Below are 22,679 nucleotides of genomic sequence, written 5' to 3'. Positions count from 1 at the left end.
CAATATGATCATGGCTGATCATCCAACTCAGTATCCCGTACTTGCCTTCTCTCCATACCCCCTGATCCCCTTAGCCACAAGGGCCACATCTAACTCCCTCTTAAATATAGCCAATGAACTGGCCTCAACTACCCTCTGTGGCAGAGAGTTCCAGAGATTCACCACTCTCTGTGTGAAAAAAGTTCTTCTCATCTCGGTTTTAAAGGATTTCCCCCTTATCCTTAAGCTGTGACCCCTTGTCCTGGACTTCCCTAACATCGGAACAATCTTCCTGCATCTAGCCTGTCCAACCCCTTAAGAATTTTGTAAGTTTCTATAAGATCCCCTCTCAATCTCCTAAATTCTAGAGAGTATAAACCAAGTCTATCCAGTCTTTCTTCATAAGACAGTCCTGACATCCCAGGAATCAGTCTGGTGAACCGTCTCTGCACTCCCTCTATGGCAATAATGTCCTTCTTCAGATTTGGAGACCAAAACTGTACACAATACTCCAGGTGTGGTCTCACCAAGACCCTGTACAACTGTTCATTTACAGATGCTGTGGAACTCAGCAGGTCAGGCAGCATCCGTGGAAGGAATGGTCAGGCCTAGCCATTACCTCCTCAGGTGCTGTCTGACCCGCTGAGTTCCTGCAGAAACATAGAAACATAGAAATTAGGTGCAGGAGTAGGCCATTCGGCCCTTCGAGCCTGCACCACCATTCAATATGATCATGGCTGATCATCCAACTCAGTATCCCGTACCTGCCTTCTCTCCATACCCCCTGATCCCCTTAGCCACAAGGGCCACATCTAACTCCCTCTTAAATATAGCCAATGAACTGGCCTCAACTACCCTCTGTGGCAGAGAGTTCCAGAGATTCACCACTCTCTGCGTGAAAAAAGTTCTCCTCATCTCGGTTTTAAAGGATTTCACAGAACTTTGTGTTTTACTCCAAATCCCAGCAGTTCTTCCCGTTTGTACTTTTTCCTGTCGCATGTATTTCAGAAAGGGGGTTCGACTCGAATCGTCACCTATTCCTTTCCTCCAGAGATGCTGTCCTACTCGCTGAGTTACTCCAGCGTTTTTGTTGTTGTTGTGGTGTCTATCTTCAGTTTAAACCAGCATCTGCTGTTCCTTCCTTTGCTTATTGCTGTTACTGAAATAACATCGTGGGCAGGTTTGTGGGGTGGGGGGGGAAGGCACAACACACACTTTGCACCAAAGATTCTATAGCAAAGGATCTTTGCTTTGCACGTAGCTGGGCAAAGCCAGGCAAATGTTTGGTGCCTGACTCACTTGTTCAGGGCGAACAGTAGCTCTCGGACTGCCTCACCTGGTAACAGCCGTCGCCAGGGTAAACAGTGCAGCCCGGAGTAGCGGCCGGAGCTCCAAGCAGCGGCGGCGCGGTAAGAACATTGCTTACAGCTTGTAGCTTTAGCAGCACACACACACACATAGACAGACACTTCCCTTCAAGAGCAACCTTTCAAAACTTTTATTTCTCCCTTTTTTGCGTCGGAATTGGACGGAAAGACCTTAGTTTTTCCTTCTCGTCGGATTTCGATGGGAAGACCATTGTTTCCAGGCTGAATCCCACCTTTGCCACGGTGCTGCCAGCAACATGAGTTATGCCACAGACGCAATGTTTTAAATGAATGAATTGGAGACCGATGCGTTTCTGCCCACCCTGTGTTGAATTGGAAAGTGCTGAGCAAGCGATTAGTTAATGGACTGTTATTCCAGTGGCAATTATCTTTAGAGCGAGTTTCCATCCCATCGGTTGGGTGGGTGGGTGACCTGTGGTCGTGGAGTGTACCATAAACAGGATGCACGGCTCTGATTCCCCAGGGCCACTTGCACAGGGGTTTATAACATTGTGGCCTAGGCCCATCAGACCGAGGACAATGATGATGGTCATCTCAAGTTCTGCTGTGGACTCGCGCCATAACTTTATCTCACACCTTTTGTTTTCCCATCTCTGGCCTTTGTCCAACTATCTACCTATCACCCTCCCCTCACCTGTATGCACTTATGACTTAGTAAAAACAAGGAACTGCAACTGCAGGAGATGCAACACCTGTCCCTATACCTCCTCCCTTGACCCCATCCTAGGATCTCGACAGCCCTTTTAGGTGAGGCAGAGGTTCACTTGCACCTCCTCCTATCTCATCTACTGTATCCGTGTTCCAGATGTGGACTCCTATATATTGGCGAGACCAAGCGCAGGCTTGGCAATCGTTTCGCTGAATGCCTCCACTCTGTCCGCCTAGGCCTATGTGATTGACACAAAATGCTGGAGTAACTCAGCGGGACAGGCAGCATCTCCAGATTGAAATAATGGGTGACGTTTCAGGTCGAGACCCCTAAATGAATTCCTGGTTGCTGAACACTTTTATTCCCCCTCCCATTCCCACACTGACCTTTCTGTCCTGGGCCTCCTCCACCGTCAGAGTGAAGCCCTATGCAAATTGGAGGAACAGCACCTCATATCTCACTTGGGCAGTTTACAACCCAGTGGTATGAATATTGATTTTTTATAACTTCAAGTAATCCTAACTTTCCCTCTCTCTCTCCGTCCCTCCCCCAGCCTAGTTCTCTGATTAGTTTCACTGTCCTACTGATTAATTTTAATGACTATATGCCTCCTTGTCACCATCCTCTCGGCTAACCATTCTATATTTCCTTGACATTGTCAGCTTTGATCTTTCATTTTCACACCTTACCCCTCCATATCTCTTGATTCCCTCTCCCCTGAGTCTGAAGAATGGTCTCGACCCAAACATCACCCCTTCCTTTGCTCCAGAGATGAAGTTTTTGCTCCAGCGATTTGAAATCTGCAGCATTTGAATTAGGGTCTGAAGAAGGGTTTCGACCCAAAACGTTACCTATTTCCTTCGCTCCACAGATGCTGCCTCACCCGCTGAGTTTCTCCAGCATTTTTGTCTACCATTGAATTAGTCCTTGTTTTCTTAACTGCTTTCTGCACCTGTATGCTTGCTCTCAGAGATTGATGTTCATGATACCAAGGTCCATTTGTACATCAACACTTCCACATTTCACTAATATGCTAATATGTATTAGTAAGTATATTAATTTTAATTAATATACTGCCTTTCTGTTTCCTGCTAAATAGCTAATTTAAGATTGAGTCGGGTTTATTAATGTCACGAGCACTGAGGTTCAGTGAAAAGCTTTTCCTTGCATGTTATCTCGCCCGGAGTAGGGGAATCGAGGACCAGATGACATAGGTTTAAGGTGAAGGGGAAAACATTTAATAGGAATCTGAGGGGTGACTTTTTCACACAAAAGGTGGTGAGTGTCTGGAACAAGCTGCCAGAGGAGGTAGTTGAGGCAGGTACTATCGCAACGTTTAAGAAACAATTAGACAGGTACATGGATAGGAAGGGTTTGGAGACATATGGGCGAAATGCAGGCAGGTGGGACTATTGTAGCTGGGCCAGTGTGGGCAAGTTGGGCCGAAGGGCCTGTTTCCACACTCTATGACTCTATAACTCTATGCTCTCATTTTGCTAATACAATTGGGGAGAAGGAACATGAAAACGGTGACCACCAGATTCAAGAACAGCTTCTTCCAGCCCATCATCAGACTCTTGAACACTATACAAACTAACCTGCACAATCTTCTAAGGACCGTGTGTTTGGTTGCACTATGGACTTTGGCTTTATGGTTTTACTTTTATTGTTACTATTATATATTTATCTGTGTTTCATTGTGTTTTCAGGCCTGTTAAGCTGCAGCAAGTAAGACTTTCATTGTTCCATTGTTGGCAGATATGACAATGAAACTCTCTTGACTCGATGCAAGTTGAAGTTCGATTTCAAAATACAACATTTTCAATTGATGCATTTAATGGTAAACCTTGTATTTATTGCCCATCCTTTGCTCCATCTTAAACTCCTGAGGATTAGATACAGTGGGGATCAGTGCTTGGGCACCAGCTATTCACAGTGTACATCCATGGCCTAGTTAAGGCAACTCAATGTAATACACCCAAGTTTGCCAGCAGCACAACTGGGTGACATTTGTGAATTTCAGGAGAGGAGAGAAAGATGCTGCAGGGAGATTTAGACAAGTTGAACATACAGTATATTGACACGTAGAGTATTATACAGATAAAACACATTAACTGTGTGTCAAGTTCAGTTCTCTTTTCAAATCTGACTATTAAAGGCAGCTGGCTGCAATAAATTAAATAATTTATATAATATGAGACCACAACATGAAATTTGCCTGACGTGGTTGTAGTTTGGATATTTGCATTACACACCTCGACCTTTTATGTTTAAGATAAATTTCAGTCTGCAACTTACGTGTGGTGATTACATTTGTTCTACATAATAAATAGATGGTTAATGCATTAAAATCTTAGATAGTTGGGGCTTTAGAATTAATACTGCAAGATAACCCCATAGCACAGTAACGCTTTGCATGCTCTTCCCAGAGAAGGCTCTACTGCCATCCAACTCTATTAAGGCTCTCAACATTAGCAGGACCAAGGAGGAGAAAGACTGATGTTCTGGTACCATTCAATTAGATTTTCAATCTCCCTCTTGTATTCTGCCCATGCCCATGTTTTTTTTTTTTTTTTTTTTTTAATTTGTGTTTTTATTAGAAGCAATGTACAGTAGTATAAACCGTGGCATATGCCAAATATTTTGTGTACAACTATTTTAAATTTAACAAGAAAAGGGTAGATCAAGAAAGAGAGAGAGAGCGAGAAATGAAAAGACTGAAGGGAGTAGTGATGTGTAAACCCCCTAGAGTACCAGATGGGCAGTGCAGGGGTGGACAAGTGATAGCCTGTAGAAAAATAAAGACAAAAACCCATAAAACTGTAAAAAAAAAAGAAACAAAAGTGAGAAGAAAAAGAAAACAAGAGAGAGAAAAAAGGAACCCTTGTGTAGGGATATACCTGCTTCATATCTTACCACACCCATCACCCAGTTCGTGAATCGGTTTATTGCCCATGTTTTGTCTACAACTCTCTGCAATTTCTTGGGGGTCTTGGATGGAACTGTTCCCAAACCAGGCTGTGATGCGTCCCGATACGCTACCTTCTGTGATGCATCTGTAGAATTGGTGAGGGTTGTTCGGGACATGCCAAACTACCAATGCCTTCTAAGGAAGTAGAGACATCGGTGTGCTTTCTTGACCATAGCAACTTACAGATGGCATCACAAGAGCCACATTGGCAGCTGTGTTAGTCATAAATTTGGAAAAAAAAAGATGTCCCATGTATTTTAATCAAATTATGATGTTCTATAACATATAACATATAACATATAACAATTACAGCACGGAAACAGGCCATCTCGGCCCTACAAGTCCGTGCCGAACAACTTTTTTTCCCTTAGTCCCACCTGCCTGCACTCATACCATAACCCTCCATTCCCTTCTCATCCATATGCCTATCCAATTTATTTTTAAATGATACCAATGAATCTGCCTCCACCACTTCCATTGGAAGCTCATTCCACACTGCTACCACTCTCTGAGTAAAGAAGAGTATAAAATGGAAGTTGAGGAATTCGCAGAGTCCGAGAGAATTCCTTGATGCCTGACTTTATTTTTGTCTTAGTTTACAAGATGTTAGTTGACTGATTTGCATGATTTTAAAATTCCCATCACAGGTTATTGAAAATGCACAAAATCCACGAGAAAACCTCACACTGTGAGCATGATGTTCAAACGCTCCTTTCTTCATCAAAATGGCTTCAGCTTCATGGGCTCAAGAGAAGCCGATTGACTCTGTCCCAAATTCTGTCACAGATTGGATTTCAACACAGGCAAGGTAATGTTTACTTTGTTGCATGTGAAGTGACATCACCACATTGTGAAGCATTTGTTTTAATTGGTGATCTGCCAGGTAATTTGACAGGTGTACTGTAGATGTTTGGATTTTTGGTTTGGAGGGACTAAGTAAGGCGGTTGTTGTATGCAATTATCTTATGCATGCTTTCTGCATTGAAAATATTTCTAAAGTAGAGCAGATTTACGAGGATTTTGCCAGGACTTGTGTGCCTGAACTACAGGGAGAGGTTGGGCAGGCTTGAACTGTATTCCTTGGAGCATAGGAGGCTGATAAACGATCTTATAGTGTATAAGATCATGAATGGAATCAAAAGGGTAAATGCAGTCTTTTACCCAGAATAGGGGGACCAAGAACCACATACACAGGGGTTTAATGTCAGAGGGGACATTTAATAGGAATCTCAGAGACACCTTTTTCCACACTAAGGGTGATATGTATATGGAATGAGCTGCCAAAAGAGGTAGGTGAGGCAGAAACGATACCAACATTTAAAAGACAATTAGGCAGACACATGGATAGGAAAGGTTTAGAGGGATATGGGCCAAATGTGGGCAGGTGGGACTAGAATAGATGGGGCACGTTGGTTAGCATGGGAACGTTGGGCCAAAGGGGCCTGTTTCCGCACTAGATGACTTTGACTGTAATCTAATATTTTTAATCTTAATTTCAGGAATCAAATAAACCAGAATATAATTTATCAGGGGTGTCAAGTCAAGTCAAGTCACATTTATTTATATAGCACATTTAAAAAACTACTCTCGTTGGCCAACGTGCTTTACATTTGTTATACGAATAGCACAACAAAACAAACTACATACATATATACATGTAGCCCTCACTCAGAGGACATCCAGGACAAGGGGTCACAGCTTAAGGATAAAGGGGAAATCCTTTAAAACCGAGATGAGAAGAACTTTTTTCACGCAGAGAGTGGTGAATCTCTGGAACTCTCTGCCACAGAGGGTAGTTGAGGCCAGTTCATTGGCTATATTTAAGAGGGAGTTAGATGTGGCCCTTGTGGCTAAGGGGATCGGGGGTATGGAGAAAAGGCAGGTACGGGATACTGAGTTGGATGATCAGCCATGATCATATTGAATGGCGGTGCAGGCTCGAAGGGCCGAATGGCCTACTCCTGCACCTAATTTCTATGTTTCTATGTTTCTATGTCAAGAAAGGCTTGGGAGTAGAGATAAGTCTTTAGTCTTGACTTAAAAGAGTCGATGGAGGGGGCAGTTCTGATGGGAAAGGGGATGCTGTTCCACAGTCTAGGGGCTGCAACCGCAAAGGCGCGGTCCGGGGTTATGGGACAAAGGCAGGAGAATGGGGTTGAGAGGGAAAGATAGATCAGCCATGATTGAATAGACTGATGGGCTGAACAGCCTTAATCTGCTCCTGGAACCTATAAATCTATTACATGGGTGTGAGAGGGTAGAGCCTGAATTTGGGGCTTTGTGGGAAGCAGCAGAAAGGAGAGGAGCAGTAAATTCACCACACTCTGAAAATATGTGCTCGTGCTTTAAAAAATAAAAACATAAATTCCAGGAACCGCTCAGCAGTCCAGGCCACACCTGTGGGCAGAGAGCAACTGTTCACACCACAGGTAAGATGAGCCTTTGTTAGACCGGTGAAGTAGGCAAAAGAAGCTTCATAATCTGCAGCCCTCCTTCCCACAGTTCTGACAAAGGGTTTTCGATTTGATTGATTAAAAGATACAGCATGGAAACAGGCCATTCGGCCCACTGACCAGCAAGCTCTTATTCATACTAGTTCCATCTTATTCTGCTTTTGCATCCACTCCCTACACACTGGGAGCAAATTACAGAGACTAATTAACCTGCAAACCCGCACGTCTTTGTGCGATGTGGGAGGAAACCAGGGCACCCAGAAGAAACCCGCAGGTCACAAGGAGAATGTGCAAACTCCACACAGACAGCACCCGAGGTCAGGATTGAACCCCGGATCTCTTGAAACTGTGAGACAGCTGTTCTACCAGCTGCCCCACTGTGCCTACTTAAAATGTTAATCCTTTTCTTCTTCCCACACATCTGGCATGACCTGCAGAGTGTTTTCAACATTTTCCGCTTTTATTTTAGATTTCCAGCACTTGGAGTTTTTTTTTTCTATTTTTTCACCTGAGATTTTGCAGCACAGAAACAGACCCTTCAGCCCATCAAGTCTATGCTGATCACCAAGAACCCATCTATTAGTAATTCCATTTACCAGCTGCACTTTATGTCCAGCTGAGATATTCAGGTGCTTGTCTAAAGACTTCTTAAATCAGCAAGAGTTTTGTCCCCCACCACCTTTTCAGGAAGATATAACTCTCAGGGACAATGGAATTGAGGGGTATGGGGAGAAAGCAGGTACGGGATACTCACTTTGGATGATGCGCCGTGATCATATTGAATGGCGGTGCTGGCTTGATGTTCTATGTTTCTAAGTACGTTCCCGATTTCTCCCATCCTTTGGGTGAAAAAAAAATCTTCCTTAAATCTTAAAACCTTAATCCTGTCTGTACTTTTGGTTTTGGGACAGCTGTCCGTGGGGAAATATTTCCTATCATCCATCCTATCTATGCCATATTTCATTTTGTACTTCTTTGTCAGCTTCCTGCCTGGCCTTCTCCACATTAAAGAATCAAACCTAATCCATATAGAGTCTTCTCATAAATGAGACAGTCCATTTCATGCAATATTCTGGCAATTCTCACCTGCGCTCTTTCGAGTGGGATGATGTCCTTCCTATAATGTGACGTGCATTCATTATTCGAGCTTTATCCTAACTAATCTTTTGTAAAGTTGCATCGAAACCTCTCTGCTCTTATACTCTCTGGTCTGGCTAATCAAGGCAAACATCCCACATGCCATATCACACATATCCCACATGTCGGAAGAAGGGTCGTGACCTGAAACATTGCATATCTACGATCTCCAGAGAAGCTGCCAGACCCTCTGAGTTGCTCCAGCACTATTTTGTTGTTGTTGTAAATTTGCGTCCGCAATTCCTTATGTCTCAATCCCACTCGTCTACTCTCTCTACCTGTACTGCCACCTTCAGGACTGTTTGAATCTGTAACTCAAGGTCTCTTTGTTCCTCAATACTCCCTGGAGTCCTTCCATATTTGGTATATATCGTACTCTCATTAGACTCTCCCAACATATATCACCCGAAATATATCAGCATTAAATACCGTCTGCTATTGCCCTGCCCAATTTACTTTTTGATCAAATGTCTCATCTTAGCCTTAAGAGCTAAATCTAACTCTCTCTTGAAATCTTAATTATTTACGTACATAAGAAACAATGAGGGTCCCAGCACTGAACCCCTATGGTACAGCACTGGTCAAAGGCTTTCAGTCACAAACGAAAACACCCAACTTTTTGATCAATTTCATTTCATGGCCTATGATTATCCTCCTCAAGACTACCACCAATCTCATGTCCTTTGTAGACTTACTAATTATACCTCCCACATTCACATCTTAAAAACATAGAAACATGATAAAAAAAATAGGTGCAGGAGTAGGCCATTTGGCCCTTCGAGCCAGCACCATCATTCAATATGATCATGGCTGATCATCCAAAATCAGTACCCTGCTCTAGGTTTTGTTTTCCCATATCCCTTAATTCCTTTAGCCTTAAGAGCTAAATCTAACTCTCTCTTGAAATCTTAATTATTTACGTACATAAGAAACAACGAGGGTCCCAGCACTGAACCCCTATGGTACAGCACTGGTCAAAGGCTTTCAGTCACAAACGAAAACACCCAAATCATATTCTGCCTCCTATTACCAAGTCATTTTTGGATCCAATTTGCCAACCTATCATGGATCCCATGGGGTCTAAACTTTTTGATCAGCCTTCGATGTGAGACCTTGTCAAAGGTCCAAAGGTCTTATTGAAGCCCATGTAAACAACTGCCATCGGCAATAATTGAATTACCTCTTCAAACACTCAATTAAATTAGCCAGACAGGATTTCCGACCAGCAAATCCACGCTGATAATCCCTCATCAATCTCTGCCCTTCCATGTGTAAATTAATTTGATCCCTCAGGATTTTTTCCAATAATCCCCCTAACACTGACGTTAGATTCACTGACCTATAATTACTGTTACTTTTAGAAACATAGAAAATAGCTGCAGTTGTAGACCATTCAGCCCTACGAGCCAACACCGCCATTCAAAATGATCATGGCTGATCATCTGAAATCAGTACTCCGTTCCTGCTTTCTTCTCATATCCTTGATTCCATTAGCCCTGAGAGCTACATCTAACTCTCTCTGGAAAACATCCAGTGTATTGGCCTCCACTGCCTTCTGTGGCAGAGAATTCCACAAATTCACAACTCTCTGGGTGAAAAAGTTTTTCCTCCTCTCAGTCCTAAATGGCTTCCCCCTTATTCTTAAACTGTGACCCCTGGTTCTGGACTCCCCGAAATGGGGAACATGTTTCCTAGCCTGTCCAAACCCTTAAGAATTTTATATGTTTCAATAAGGTGTCATCTCATCCTTCTAAATTCCAGTGAATATAAGCCAAGTCAATCCATTCTTTCATCATATGTCAGTCCCGCCACCCCGGGAATTAGCCTGATGAACCTACGCTGCACTCCCTCAATAGCAAGAATGTCCTTCCTCAAATTAGGAGACCAAAACTGCACACAATACTCCAGGTGCAGTCTCACCAGGGCCATGTAAAACTGCAGTAAGATCTCCTTGCTCCTGTATCCAAATCCTCTTGCGATGAAGGCCAACATGCCATTGGCATGTTGCATTTTCCCCATTGCCTTTCTTGAATAAAAGTACCATATTTATTGTCTTTCAGTCATCTGGCTTCAATACAGGTTTAAATACAGCATATCCACAACATTAAAGAAAAGCAGGATTCTTAGAAAACTATTAATGTGATTCCTTCTATTTCCTTTTAAATTATGTGTTAATATTAAGGAAAGTTTTCAACAGTAAAGCCCACCTGGCTGCGGAGTCTATAGGCATGGGAATTTTTAATATACTGCAAGCAGAAAAATAATGGTTAGTGCTTTAATTAATGAGAAATGGGTGTAAATTTATATTTTCACTTAAATTCCGCATGAGTGAATTTTTATTCTGGATGTCAAATCTATTGGTGGTGAACTCTGTAAGGGCATATTTAACATTACCCAAACTTCTGCAATATGCAGGTACACTGTATCTCTGTCTGGGTACCAGCAATATCCGCCCCTGTTACCCAATGTCCCCCCTTTAGTGTATGCATAGCAAAAGATCAGGCACACCTTTATGTACAAGAGTTCCGTTATTCTCATGTTTCCTTGTGGCATAGAATGAGACCATTCAGCCCATTGGTCCCACCCCACCCCACTTATCTCCCGGTAACTAATTCTCCCTCACACACTTGGACGAGAAGAGGATGTTGTCACTAGTGGGAGAGTCTAGGACTACAGGCCATAGCCTCAAAATTAAAGGATGTTCTTTTAGGACGATGAGGAGGAATTTCTTTAGTGGTGAAATCCTTTAGTGGTGAATCTGTGGAATTATTTGCCACAGAAGGCTGTGGAGGCAAAGGCAGTGGATATATTTAAAGCAGAGATAGATAGATTCTTGATTAGTACGAGTGTCAGAGGACGACAACGTCGGGAGCTCACAGGTCGCCTCGGAGCAGAGGGAGAACAAGGAGGGAAGAGACAAGGACTTTAAGATTTTTGCCTTCCATCACAGTAAGGAGATGCCTGGTGAACTCACTGTGGTGGATGTCAAATTTGTGTTCATTGTGTGTTTTTGTCATTTTTATTATATGTATGACTGCAAGGCAACGAAAGGTCTGAATGACAATAAAGGCTACTTTACTTTACTTTACTATGGGGAGAAGGAAGGAGAATGGGGTTAGGAGGGAGAGATAGAACAGCCGTGATTGAATGGCGGAGTAGACTTGATGGGCTGAATGGCATAATTCTACTCCCATCTCTTATGATCTTATGACACACTCAGCACTTGCTCTTGATTCCCTTGCCAAATCTATTAAATGACAATTTGCAGATGTGATTTGACCTGGCAGCATGGTTTTGGGATGTTTAATGAAAACCAAGCACCTTGGAATATCCGTAGGGCCACAAAATGTCACACTGGCAACACGAGGTCAGGAATGAATTAGGATATTTTGTGCTGTGAGGCAGGAGCATCAGTGGTTTGCCACTGTGCTATCTGATGTCTGTGCTAGCAACTCCTGCTTAGAATTGTTTATGTTTCCGCACACTGATTTTCTCTTGGTAAACATTTTGATTTGTGTTACAGAATTTGACTCGAGGTTGCAAAAGTCTGTGTCTTCGTGTTATGGCGAAGGCCTGTTCTATCAATACATGCGAAAAGATGGTAGAATTTATAATGTAAGTACATGAATGACTTGCCAATAAGCAATTTTTATATGCCGAACTTCTTATATTATTCTCATACAATAAATAGAAAGCAAAATTAGCAGGACTAACATCTAATGCAAGGTAAAGGATATTTCATTTCAATGCACTGTGGTGGGGGGTGGAAAGGGATAGGACTGTGTTATGGCTGGCAAACCTGCTAAATGTGACATATCCTTCAGGTTTTTTTCCAATGTTTTCTCTAACATGACATTAGATACATCAGGCCCTGGCCTCTCCCATTGCCCTTCTCGAATAAAAATACCACATACTGTATGTTATTTATCAGGCTGTTGCCATCGCTTCATCTGTGGCCAATAATGATTTAATCAATAGAGCTTTACAGCGCCAGAGACCAGGGTTCGATCCTGACTGCGGGTGCTTCTCTGTATGGAGTTTGTACGTTCTCCCCATGACCTGCGTGAGTTTTCTCAGAGACCTTTGATTTCCTCGCACACTCCAAAGACGTACAGGTTTGTAGGTTAATTGGCTTGGTATCAAATGTAAAATTGTCCCTAGTCCGTGTAGTGTAGCGTTGATGTGCGGGGATCGCGGGTCGGTATGGAATCGGTGGGTCGATGGGCCCGCTTCCACGCCGTATCTCCAAACTAAACTAAACTACAGTGACCCTCCACATACCATCTGACCCATTACATTTGCTTCTGTCACTGTGGATGCAGCTGAGCTTTTCAGATTTTTATTTCTGGTTTCCAGCCTCCAAATCAATCACCTTGACTTTGGTTGCAACACTGCGGATGAATTCCCAGTCTCTCAATCTACCTCATTGTAGCTCTTGCACCTTTTTTTAAATCTGCACTTTCTCTGTAGCTGTATTACCACATTCTGCACTCCCTTTCCTTTCTCCTTTTGCACCGACTGTTGTCATGATTGTACTCATCATGTATGTTATAGCACGCAAAGTTTTTCACCGTCTCTTGGTACATGTGATATTAATAAATCAATACCATTTAGAAGTGTAGTACTTTAGTTTCCTCTTCTAAGATGCTGTCACTTCCTTCCATATGCCAGGTGTGTGTAGTGATCTTAAAGGAAGTGTTCACATTGGCTGCTGATATGGGCAAAGTCTTGTCTAAAGATCTTGTGGCAAACTGCAAAAGAATGCAATTGGTCATCAAAAGCAGTTGTTCTGGAAGTTTAACTAGTGGAGATTAGTGGACTGAAATCATAACAGCAAAATTGATAGCAATTCCCCCTTTGATTAGCTGGGCTTGGAAATCTTGTTACAAGATTTAGGTGGTGCGGAGGTGGAGTTGCTGCCTTAGACCCGGGTTCGATCTTGAGTATGGGTGCTGTCTGTGCGGAGTTTGTACGTTCTCCCTATGACCGGGTGTTTTTCTCTGAGATCTTCGGTTTCCTCCCAAACTCCTAAAGCCCCTGTCCCACTTTCACGACCTAATTGGCGCCCTCTGCCGAGTTTGCCCTTGACTCGTGCTCGCAGCATGGTTGCCTCGAGGTCATAGGAGAACGTAGGAGGTCTTCGCAACTCTTCCTCATGCTCGTGAGTGGTCTCCGCGTACTTGTGGCCTCATGTAGGTCGCGACGTTTTCTCCAGCCTGATAAAAATTGTCCACGAGTTTAAAAAAAGTTGGCATGGAAAAAATGGACACTTTTTACTCGTAGGCAGGTCGTAGGAAGGTCGTGATGATAGTCGGAGATAGTCGTAGATTGTCGTAGGTCAGTAACTGGCCCGTGAAAAAAAAAATGCAAACATGACATCATTTTATCATGTGATCATTTTCCACTCGTAGCTGGACGTAGTTGGTCTTGGGTGTGGAAGACTGAGGTCGTAGGAGGTTGTAGACATAGTCATGAGAGGTCATAGACATAGTCGTAGGAGGTCTTTTACTTCGGCGAGTCAACACGACCGTGACAATTTTTTAAACTCTAGGGTCTTAACTCGTGGATTAGGTCGTCCAAGTGGGACAGGCCCTAAAGACGTACAGGTTTATCAGCTGTTTGGCTTGGTAGAAAAGTAAAATTGCCCCTCGTGTGTGTAGGTTAGTGTTAGTGTGTGGGGATCGCTGGTTGTTGCGGATTCGAGGAACCCCCCACGCAGGTCACGGGGAGAACATACAAACTCCATACAAACAGCACCCATACTCAGGATCGAACCCGGGTCTCTGGCGCTGTAAGGCAGCAACTCTACCGCTGTGCCACCGTTCCGCCCAAAACCTATTATGGTTATATGGTAGGTAAACAAAAATGCTGGAGAAACTCAGCGGGTGAGGCTGTATCTAAGTGTACCTCATGGTTATATGGTAATAACTTACAATGATTTACACTTGAAGGAGCAGAAGTAAACCATTGTAAATGCCAATTTTGCTTTACAAGCCCAGTTGGGCCATGCACTATAGTGCCATGAAGGAAGGAAGGACAATATTGAAAACATATGTGACCTCCTATCAGGGAATCCTGAAGAGCTACTCTGGTGTTAGTGCTTTGGCAAACTTTTAGGAGCTTTTTATGTCAGTACTTTATGGAAATATTCATTCTGTGTTTTCAAGCTGCCTGCTCCTTCCCATCTGTCAAGGTATTCCTGTTTTTCTTGGCTGTTGCTGCAGCTTTTCTTTCATAAATCAGGGCTGCAAATCAAAAGCAACATTTATTTTCTTGGAATGAATATTGCACCATGTGGCAGCAAACTGCATTTTTATGTACTCGCTGTAGCTTCATATTGGACTCCTAATCAAGACGGGAATATAAATGTTTTGTTTTCGTTCCTCTGCCTACCTTCTGACTATGGGGCAGGATTTTACAGCTGCTGTCAATTCTGACCATCATTAGACTGTATGAGAGTGTCAACAGTTCCTGGAGAATCCACATGCATAGTTTAGCTTGGTTTAGTTTAGAGATACGGAGCAGAAACAGGCCCTTCGGCCCACCAGGTCCGCGCCGACCAGCAATCCCCGTACACCAGTACTACCCAACGCACCACGGGCAGTTTACAATTTTTACTGGAGCTAATTAACCTACAAACCTGTACGTCTTTGGAGTGTGGGAGCAAACTGGAGAAAGCGCAAGTGGTCACGGGGAGAACGTACACACTCCGGACAGATAGCACCCATGGTTGGGATCGAACCCTGGTCTCTGGCCCTCTAAGGCAGCAACTCCTCTGCTCTGCTGCCCGCAGATGGGATGGATCAGGCAACTTGAAAATGCAGAATAAATATTTCCATGACGTACTATAGTTAAAGATATAAATACAGCCAACTCTGCTAATGATTCCCTATTTTTGCAGAAGTAGTTAGAAATATTTGATTCTGTTATCCTTTGTTACCCAGAGTGTAAATGATTTTCTTTTAATTGAGTGCCAAGATCTGAGCCAAAAATCTAATGTTTAGCAATATCTCTTAGGTAAGGAAAAACATTTTTTATATGTGTGGTTTGTAATTTCCTCTAACTATTTCAGAACATAATACACTTTAGAATTTTTGGCTTATTTTAGAAATGCCTGCAATATTTTGGCTCCTGCTTTAATATTGCTTGTATGTTTCAGTCTTTATTGTGCGGTCTGTATAAATATTTAATATATTTAAAGACTGTGTTTTTCACCTGCTGGTTGGCAGCCTTTGAGAATTGGAAAGTGTGATTAGCGGCTAGCCTGCTTACCGTTGCTAGGCACCAGGGATCTATCTGAATAGACACTTGACAGGGGAATAAGGGGATATTCTGAGCAAGTGGGGAGATGGAATTGCTTTTTAAGGTGAGCCTTCATCTTATTAAATAGGCAACTGTGCTTTGGGAGCTTCCATTTCATACAAGTCTGGTTTATACTCTCTAGAATTTAGAAGATTGAGAGGGGATCTTATAGAAACTTACAAAATTCTTAAGGGGTTGGACAGGCTAGATGCAGGAAGATTGTTCCCGATGTTAGGGAAGTCCAGGACAAGGGGTCACAGTTTAAGGATAAAGGGGAAATCCTTTAAAACCGAGATGAGAAGAACTTTTTTCACGCAGAGAGTGGTGAATCTCTGGAACTCTCTGCCACAGAGGGTAGTTGAGGCCAGTTCATTGGCTATATTTAAGAGGGAGTTAGATGTGGCCCTTGTGGCTAAGGGGATCAGGGGGTATGGAGAGAAGGCAGGTACGGGATACTGAGGTGTATGATCAGCCATAATCATATTGAATGGCGGTGCAGGCTCGAAGGGCCGAATGGCCTACTCCTGCACCTAATTTCTATGTTTCTATATTTAGTTTATTGTCACGTGTACCGAGGTACAGTGAAAAGCCTTTGTCGCTCTGGTACTGTACTGTTCTTGTATGTAGATAGGAGAAGGGTCTTGATCCGTGACGTCACCCGTTCCTACTCTCCAGAGATGCTGCCTGTCCCGCTGAGATGCTCCAGCATTTTGTGTCTATCTTCGGTGTCAACCACCATCTGCAGTTCCTTCCTACACACTTAGAAGGACAAGAAGGGATCTTATAGAAACATACAAAAATTCTTAAGGGATTGGAAAGGCTAGATGCAGGAAAAATGTTCCCCATGTTGGTGGAGTCCAGAACCAGCGGACACAGTTTAAGAATAAGAGGTAGGACATTTAGGACTGAGATGAGGAAAGACGTTTTCACCCAGAGAGTTGTGAATCTGTGGAATTCTCTGCCACAAAAGGCAGTGGAGGCCAATTTACGGATGCTTTCAAGAGAGAGTTGGATTTAGCTCTTAGGGCTAACGGAATCAAGGGATACAGTGTGGGGAGAAAGCAGGAACGGGGTATTGGATTTGGATGATCAGCCATGATCAAATTGAATGGTGCTGGCTCGAAGGGCCGAATCCTGCACCTATTTTCTATGTTTATAACGTTTCTATTTCCTAAGTTCTTGTGCTGTCCTTTGCAGATAACGGCCAATAAAGAACAGCTTCAGCAATTTGTTTTATCCCTGATAAAGGCAACAAGATTCTACCAGCAACGACTGGAATGGCTGAACAGTGGAAGTCGGCAACTCTTTGGTGTTATCCAGGAACGCTGCATCACTGTTGTATTAGACTTTGCACCTATGTCTCCGAGTCTCTTCCACCTTTGCTGCCACGTTCTTCGTTTGATTCTCCAGGAACAGATGGCACTGATTGGAAAGATCAACCTTATCAGGTGAGGAAAAGGTTTTCAACGGTTCAATAGTTCATAAGGTCATAAGTGAAAGGAGCAGAATTAGGCCATTCGGCCCATTGAGTCCACTCTGCCATTCAATCATGGCTGATCTATCTCTCCCTCCTAAATCCATTCTCCTGCCTTCTTCCCATAACCCCTAACAACCATACTAATCACCAATCTATCTATCTCTGCCTTGAATATATCCACTGACCTGGTCTCCACTGCATTCGGTGGCAAAGAATTCCACAGATTCACCATCACCTGACTAAATAAATTTCTCCTCATTTCCTTCCTAAAAGAATGTCCTTAAATTCTGAGGCCAGGTCCTCTAGTCCCAGACTCTCCCTCTAGCAGAAACATCCCCTCCACATTACCTCTATCCAAGCTTTTCACTATTCAATGGTACATTATGGTCGCATGTACCTACTGTAAGTACAGTGAAATTCTTTACTGCATACAGTTTAGTGATAACCTACTGTACATTAGAAACAATCATATTAAGTACAAGACTAAGATGATGGACCATGCTGAGTCGGTACATGAGTTTCCACATTCCACCAAGTGTGAAATTTCAGGTTTCAGCTCGAGCCGTCTGAAGAAGGTCTCAACCTGAAACGTCACCCATTCCTTCTCTCCAGAGATGCTGCCTGTCCCATTGGGTTTCTCCAGCATTTTGTGTCTATCTTCAGTGTAAAGCAGCATCTGCAGTTCCTTAATAATATATTAATAATCTTATTTATATAGCACATTTTTAGTCAACTTGCATTGACCCCAAAGTGCTTCACATAATTACATTACATTTACACACAGGCAAAGGTGGGTGAAGTGTCTTGCCCCAAGGACACAACGACAGTATGCACTCCAAGCGGGATTCGAACCGGCTACCTGCCGGTCGCCAGCCGAACACTTAGCCCATTGTGCCATCTGTCGTCCCACCTTCCTACACATGGTTCGGTTTAGCTCCTGGTGGGTTACCTTGGAAAGCCCCAATTGCGCTGGTTGATTGTCTTTCCCAATGCACAACCAGCTGAACCTAGACGGTTTAGCTACTGTGGGCGGTCACGGTAGCACAGCGATAGAGTTGCTGCCTTACAGCGCTTGCAGCGCCGGAGAACCGGGTTCGATCCCGACTACCGGTGCTGTTTGTACGGAGTTTGTGTGTCCGTATGGAGTTTGTACATTCTCCCTGAGACCACGTGGGTTTTCTCCGAGATCTTCGGTTTCCTCCCACACTCCAAAGACGTACAGGTATGTAGGTTAATTGGTTTGGTGCATGTGCAAATTGTCCATAGTTTGTGTAGGATTGTGTTAGTGTGTGGGGATCACTGGTGGACGCGGACTCGTGTTTCCGCACTGTATCTCAAGTGTCAAGTCAAGAGAGTTTATTGATTGTCATATGTCCCAGATAGGACAATGAAATTCTTGCTTTGCATCAGCACAACGGAATATAGCAGGCACAAATACAGAACATATCATATCAGTGTGTCCATACACCATTATATAAATATAGACACACTGATATGATATGTTCTGTATTCGTGTCTATTATAGTCTATATACTCTAAACTAAACTAAAAGTGATAAGAGATTAGTTGGTGCATGTAATCAAATGCCGGTAATCTTCATTGTACAGTATGTGACCGAGCCATAGGATGCCAGGCTAAAAATGGGGCTTAACTGAGATGGGTATGGATGGGCACATTGATAGTACTTTTACTTTGAGATTCTGCATTCAACATTATTTTGCTACTGAGATATCCCTGTAATTATAGTTTGTGGTGGTATTCTAATCTTCCACAGCACTGATGTCATGAGCTTAAGGTGGCTGGAACTAAACACCAAACCCGCATATGCTAAAATAAACTCCAATCTACAGATTCAGCTGGCATAAACCAAAAGAGGTGTCTTTAAAGATTATAATAGAACAACAATAGATGTGATAGAGGTGTGCAAGATTTAAGGTGAGGGGGGAAAGATTTAAAAGGAACCTGAGGGGTAACTGTTTTATACAAAGGACGGTGGGTGTATGGAACGAGCTGCCGGAGGAGGTAGTTGAGGCAGGTACTATCACAATATTTAAGAACCATTTAGACGGGTACATGGATAGGATAGGTTTAGAGGGATATGGACCAAATGTAGGCAGGGGAGACCAGTGTAGATGGTATATGTTGGTCAGTGTGGGCAAGTTGGGCCAAAGGGCCTGTTTCCATGCTGTATGACTCAATGACTCCATGACTCTGTTAATGAGGTGTTTTGACGTAATTAGTAAAGGGAAGCTGTTACCATGACATTGATATACACCAAATTAATTAGAGGAGAAATGGAAAAAATCCAACCCAGTGAGCTGCCATGATCTTTGAACGCCCTTCCTGACAGGGGGTACAGAGTACAGAAGTGAGATCGACCGACTGACCAAATGGTGCCAGCACAATAACCTGGCCATCAACACCAGCAAAACCAAGGAACTGATTGTGGACTTTGGAAGGGTGAGGATGGGGACCCACAGTCCCGTTTATATCAACGGGTCAATGGTGGAAAGGGTCAAGAGCTTCAAATTCCTGGGCGTGCATATCTCTGAAGATCTTTCCTGGTTCGACAACACTGATGCAATCATAAAGAAAGCACATCAACGCCTCTACTTCCTGAGAAGATTACGGAGTCGGTATGTCAAGAAGGACTCTCTCTAACTTCTACAGGTGCACAGTAGAGAGCATGCTGACCAGTTGCATCGTGGCTTGGTTCGGCAACTTGAGCGCCCTGGAGCGGAAAAGACTACAAAAAGTAGTAAACACTGCCCAGTCCATCATCGGCTCTGACCTCCCGTCCATCGAGGGGATTTATCACAGTCGCTACCTCAAAATGGCTGGCAGTATCATTAAGGACCCACACCATCCTGGCCATACACTTATCTCCCTGCTACCTTCAGGTAGAAGGTACAGGAGCCTGAAGACTGCAACAACCAGGTTCAGGAATAGCTACTTCCCCACAGCCATCAGGCTATTAAACTCGGCTTGGACAAAACTCTGAACATTAATAGCTCACAACCTATTTATTTACACTTTATCAGTTTATTTATTCATGTGTGTATACAATGGTATTTGGACACACTGATCTGTACTGTATTCGTGCCTACTATGTTCTGGTGTGCTAAAGCAAAGCAAGAATTTCATTGTCCTGTCAGAGACTCATGACAATAAACTCTCTTGAACTCTTGATCTTGAAGCAGATTCAATAGTAAAAATGTAAGAAAATGGGAGTAATTGGGTAGCACTTACGGAGAGCTGGCAGAAATGTATTTTCCTGAGTTATACAATTTATATTTATACAGTATAAGTGGAAAGGTAATATACTAACATATCTTTGGTTAGAAAAGACCTGCAACACAAAGTTCAGCTCTTTGCTCCACTTTGTTCCTAGGAAATGTGCTCGACATTAGGAGGCAACATAGTATTACTGTCTGGACTCGAAGAGTTAAAATAAAAAGAGGGATTATGGCAACCAAAATGTTTAGTTTAGTTTATTGTCACGTGCAGTGAAGAGCTTTTGTTGCATGTTAACCAGTCAGCGGAAAGACAATACATGATTACAATTGAGCCATTCACTGTGTACAGATACATGACTCAAAGGTATTTGCTGGAATATAATTGATTTTTTGACGTGAAACCGATGGGATGGACGGAAACCTCATTCACTGGCAGCGAATGCCAGGATACAGTGACGTGGTCTGACATTCGGAGCCAGCCATTTCAGGAATCAAAATGGGGAGCAGATATATACACAAAGTTTTGAATTCTCTTCCACAGACTGCAGTTAATGTTTAGTTTAGTTTTGATTAGAAATTCAGCGAGGAAACTGGCATTTTGGCTCGGCGAGTCTGTGCCGACCAACAATCACCCATATTCTCGTTCTATCCCACACACTAGGAATTATTCACAGAAGCCAATTACCCACAAACCTGCATGTCTTTGGAGTGTGGGAGGAAACTAGAGAACCTGGAAAAATCACGTGCCGTCACAGGTAGAACGTGCAAACCCCGTACAGACAGCACCCGGTAGTCAGGATCAAACCCGGGTCTCTGGTGCTGTAAGCTGCAACTGTACCGCTGCGCCACTATTCCACCGTATTCGGGCACTGCTCTGCCAGTTGGTAATTTAAAATCTGAGATTGACTATTTTTGTTAATCAAAGAGGAATTGGATAAAGGTGAGCAGGGTGGAGTTAGGTCATAAATCAACCATGATTTCATGAATTGGTTGAAAAGGCATTTGTGCTTGTGGGGCCCACTCCTCCATGAGTAACTTCACTCTAATGATCAGAGTTCATGGTATTACCAACATGAGAGTTATGAGCTTTCTAGAGAGCGTGCGAGAGCAAAAATCGATGTAGGGCACATGACAGATCTATAAACCTGAGTTCTTTGTCTATGACCGTGGTAATGTTCACAAGGTGAAACATCAAAACACAGCAATGAACCAATAAATATTATCTAAACTTATTAACCAACTTATTAAAACAGTGCATCCAAATTTGCCCAGTGTTTAGTAAATAAATGTGGAAGGAAACCAGGGCTAGTAATGGCTCAAATAAGTCATTTTTTTTCCTTCTATTGATTCCAGCTTGCTTTCAAATAAAATAGCTCATTTCACTCACGGGAAGATTAATATTTGCCTTGGACTTAATTGTTAAATTCCCATTAAGCTTATATACTGATTTTTTTTTTTAAATTGCTTCAGGGCACATTAAAGACAGGGTTGATTAATATAGGAATAAACAGAAAATGATCTTACATATAAACCTTAGATGCATCATATTGAATTTAACTTGTTCAAATGACCTGTAACCATCAATCTGAACGGCAGTAAGGAAATGGTCTGCCAGTTACCGTAATAAGGTCCATAATTAGTTATTATCAGTGCAAAATTAAAAAAAAACTGGATATAAAGCTTTGCATCTTAAAATGGCTCTTTCTGAAAATTAGCAGATGAATAATGACAAGCATCTTTGCTTTGTTGCTGGCCACACATTCAGGGCCAATCTGCAAACTGTTGCACTAATAAATTGCTAATGTTGTCTGTCTATGTATTTAGTATGTTTGAAATTGGAAACGTTTAAGGGCTTGTTACAGGTTAAATGCATGGGCAGCGCATTGGTGCAGCGGTAGATCTACTGCCTCACGGCGCCAGAGACCCGGGTTCGGTCCTGGCTACGGGTCTGTATGAAGTTTGTATGTTCTCCCCGTGACTGTCGGCTTTCTCCAGGATCTCCAATTTCCACCCACAGTCCAAAGACGTACAGGTTTGGAGGTTAATTGGCTTGATATAATTGGAAATTGTCCCTCGTAGGATATGTA

General features: G+C 43.0%; 1 protein-coding gene across 1 annotated transcript in view; it reads left to right on the top strand.

Moving 5' to 3' along the window:
• Window positions 1-4,615: 4,615 nt before the first annotated feature.
• Window positions 4,616-22,679, top strand: part of LOC129697806 (von Willebrand factor A domain-containing protein 3B-like) — a 179,331-nt gene continuing 161,267 nt past the window's right edge. Inside the window, exons 1-3 of the mRNA XM_055636433.1 lie at window positions 4,616-5,795; window positions 12,101-12,192; window positions 17,077-17,327. Of these exons, the coding sequence (XP_055492408.1) occupies window positions 5,645-5,795; window positions 12,101-12,192; window positions 17,077-17,327 (494 nt within the window). The 5' untranslated portion in view covers window positions 4,616-5,644. The remainder of the gene's footprint in view (window positions 5,796-12,100; window positions 12,193-17,076; window positions 17,328-22,679) is intronic.

The sequence above is a fragment of the Leucoraja erinacea genome, chromosome 6 (assembly GCF_028641065.1).
Source record: "Leucoraja erinacea ecotype New England chromosome 6, Leri_hhj_1, whole genome shotgun sequence".
Taxonomy (NCBI): domain Eukaryota; kingdom Metazoa; phylum Chordata; class Chondrichthyes; order Rajiformes; family Rajidae; genus Leucoraja; species Leucoraja erinaceus.
Note: the sequence above shows the minus strand (reverse complement) of the source record. Positions and strands in the feature narration are given on the sequence as shown.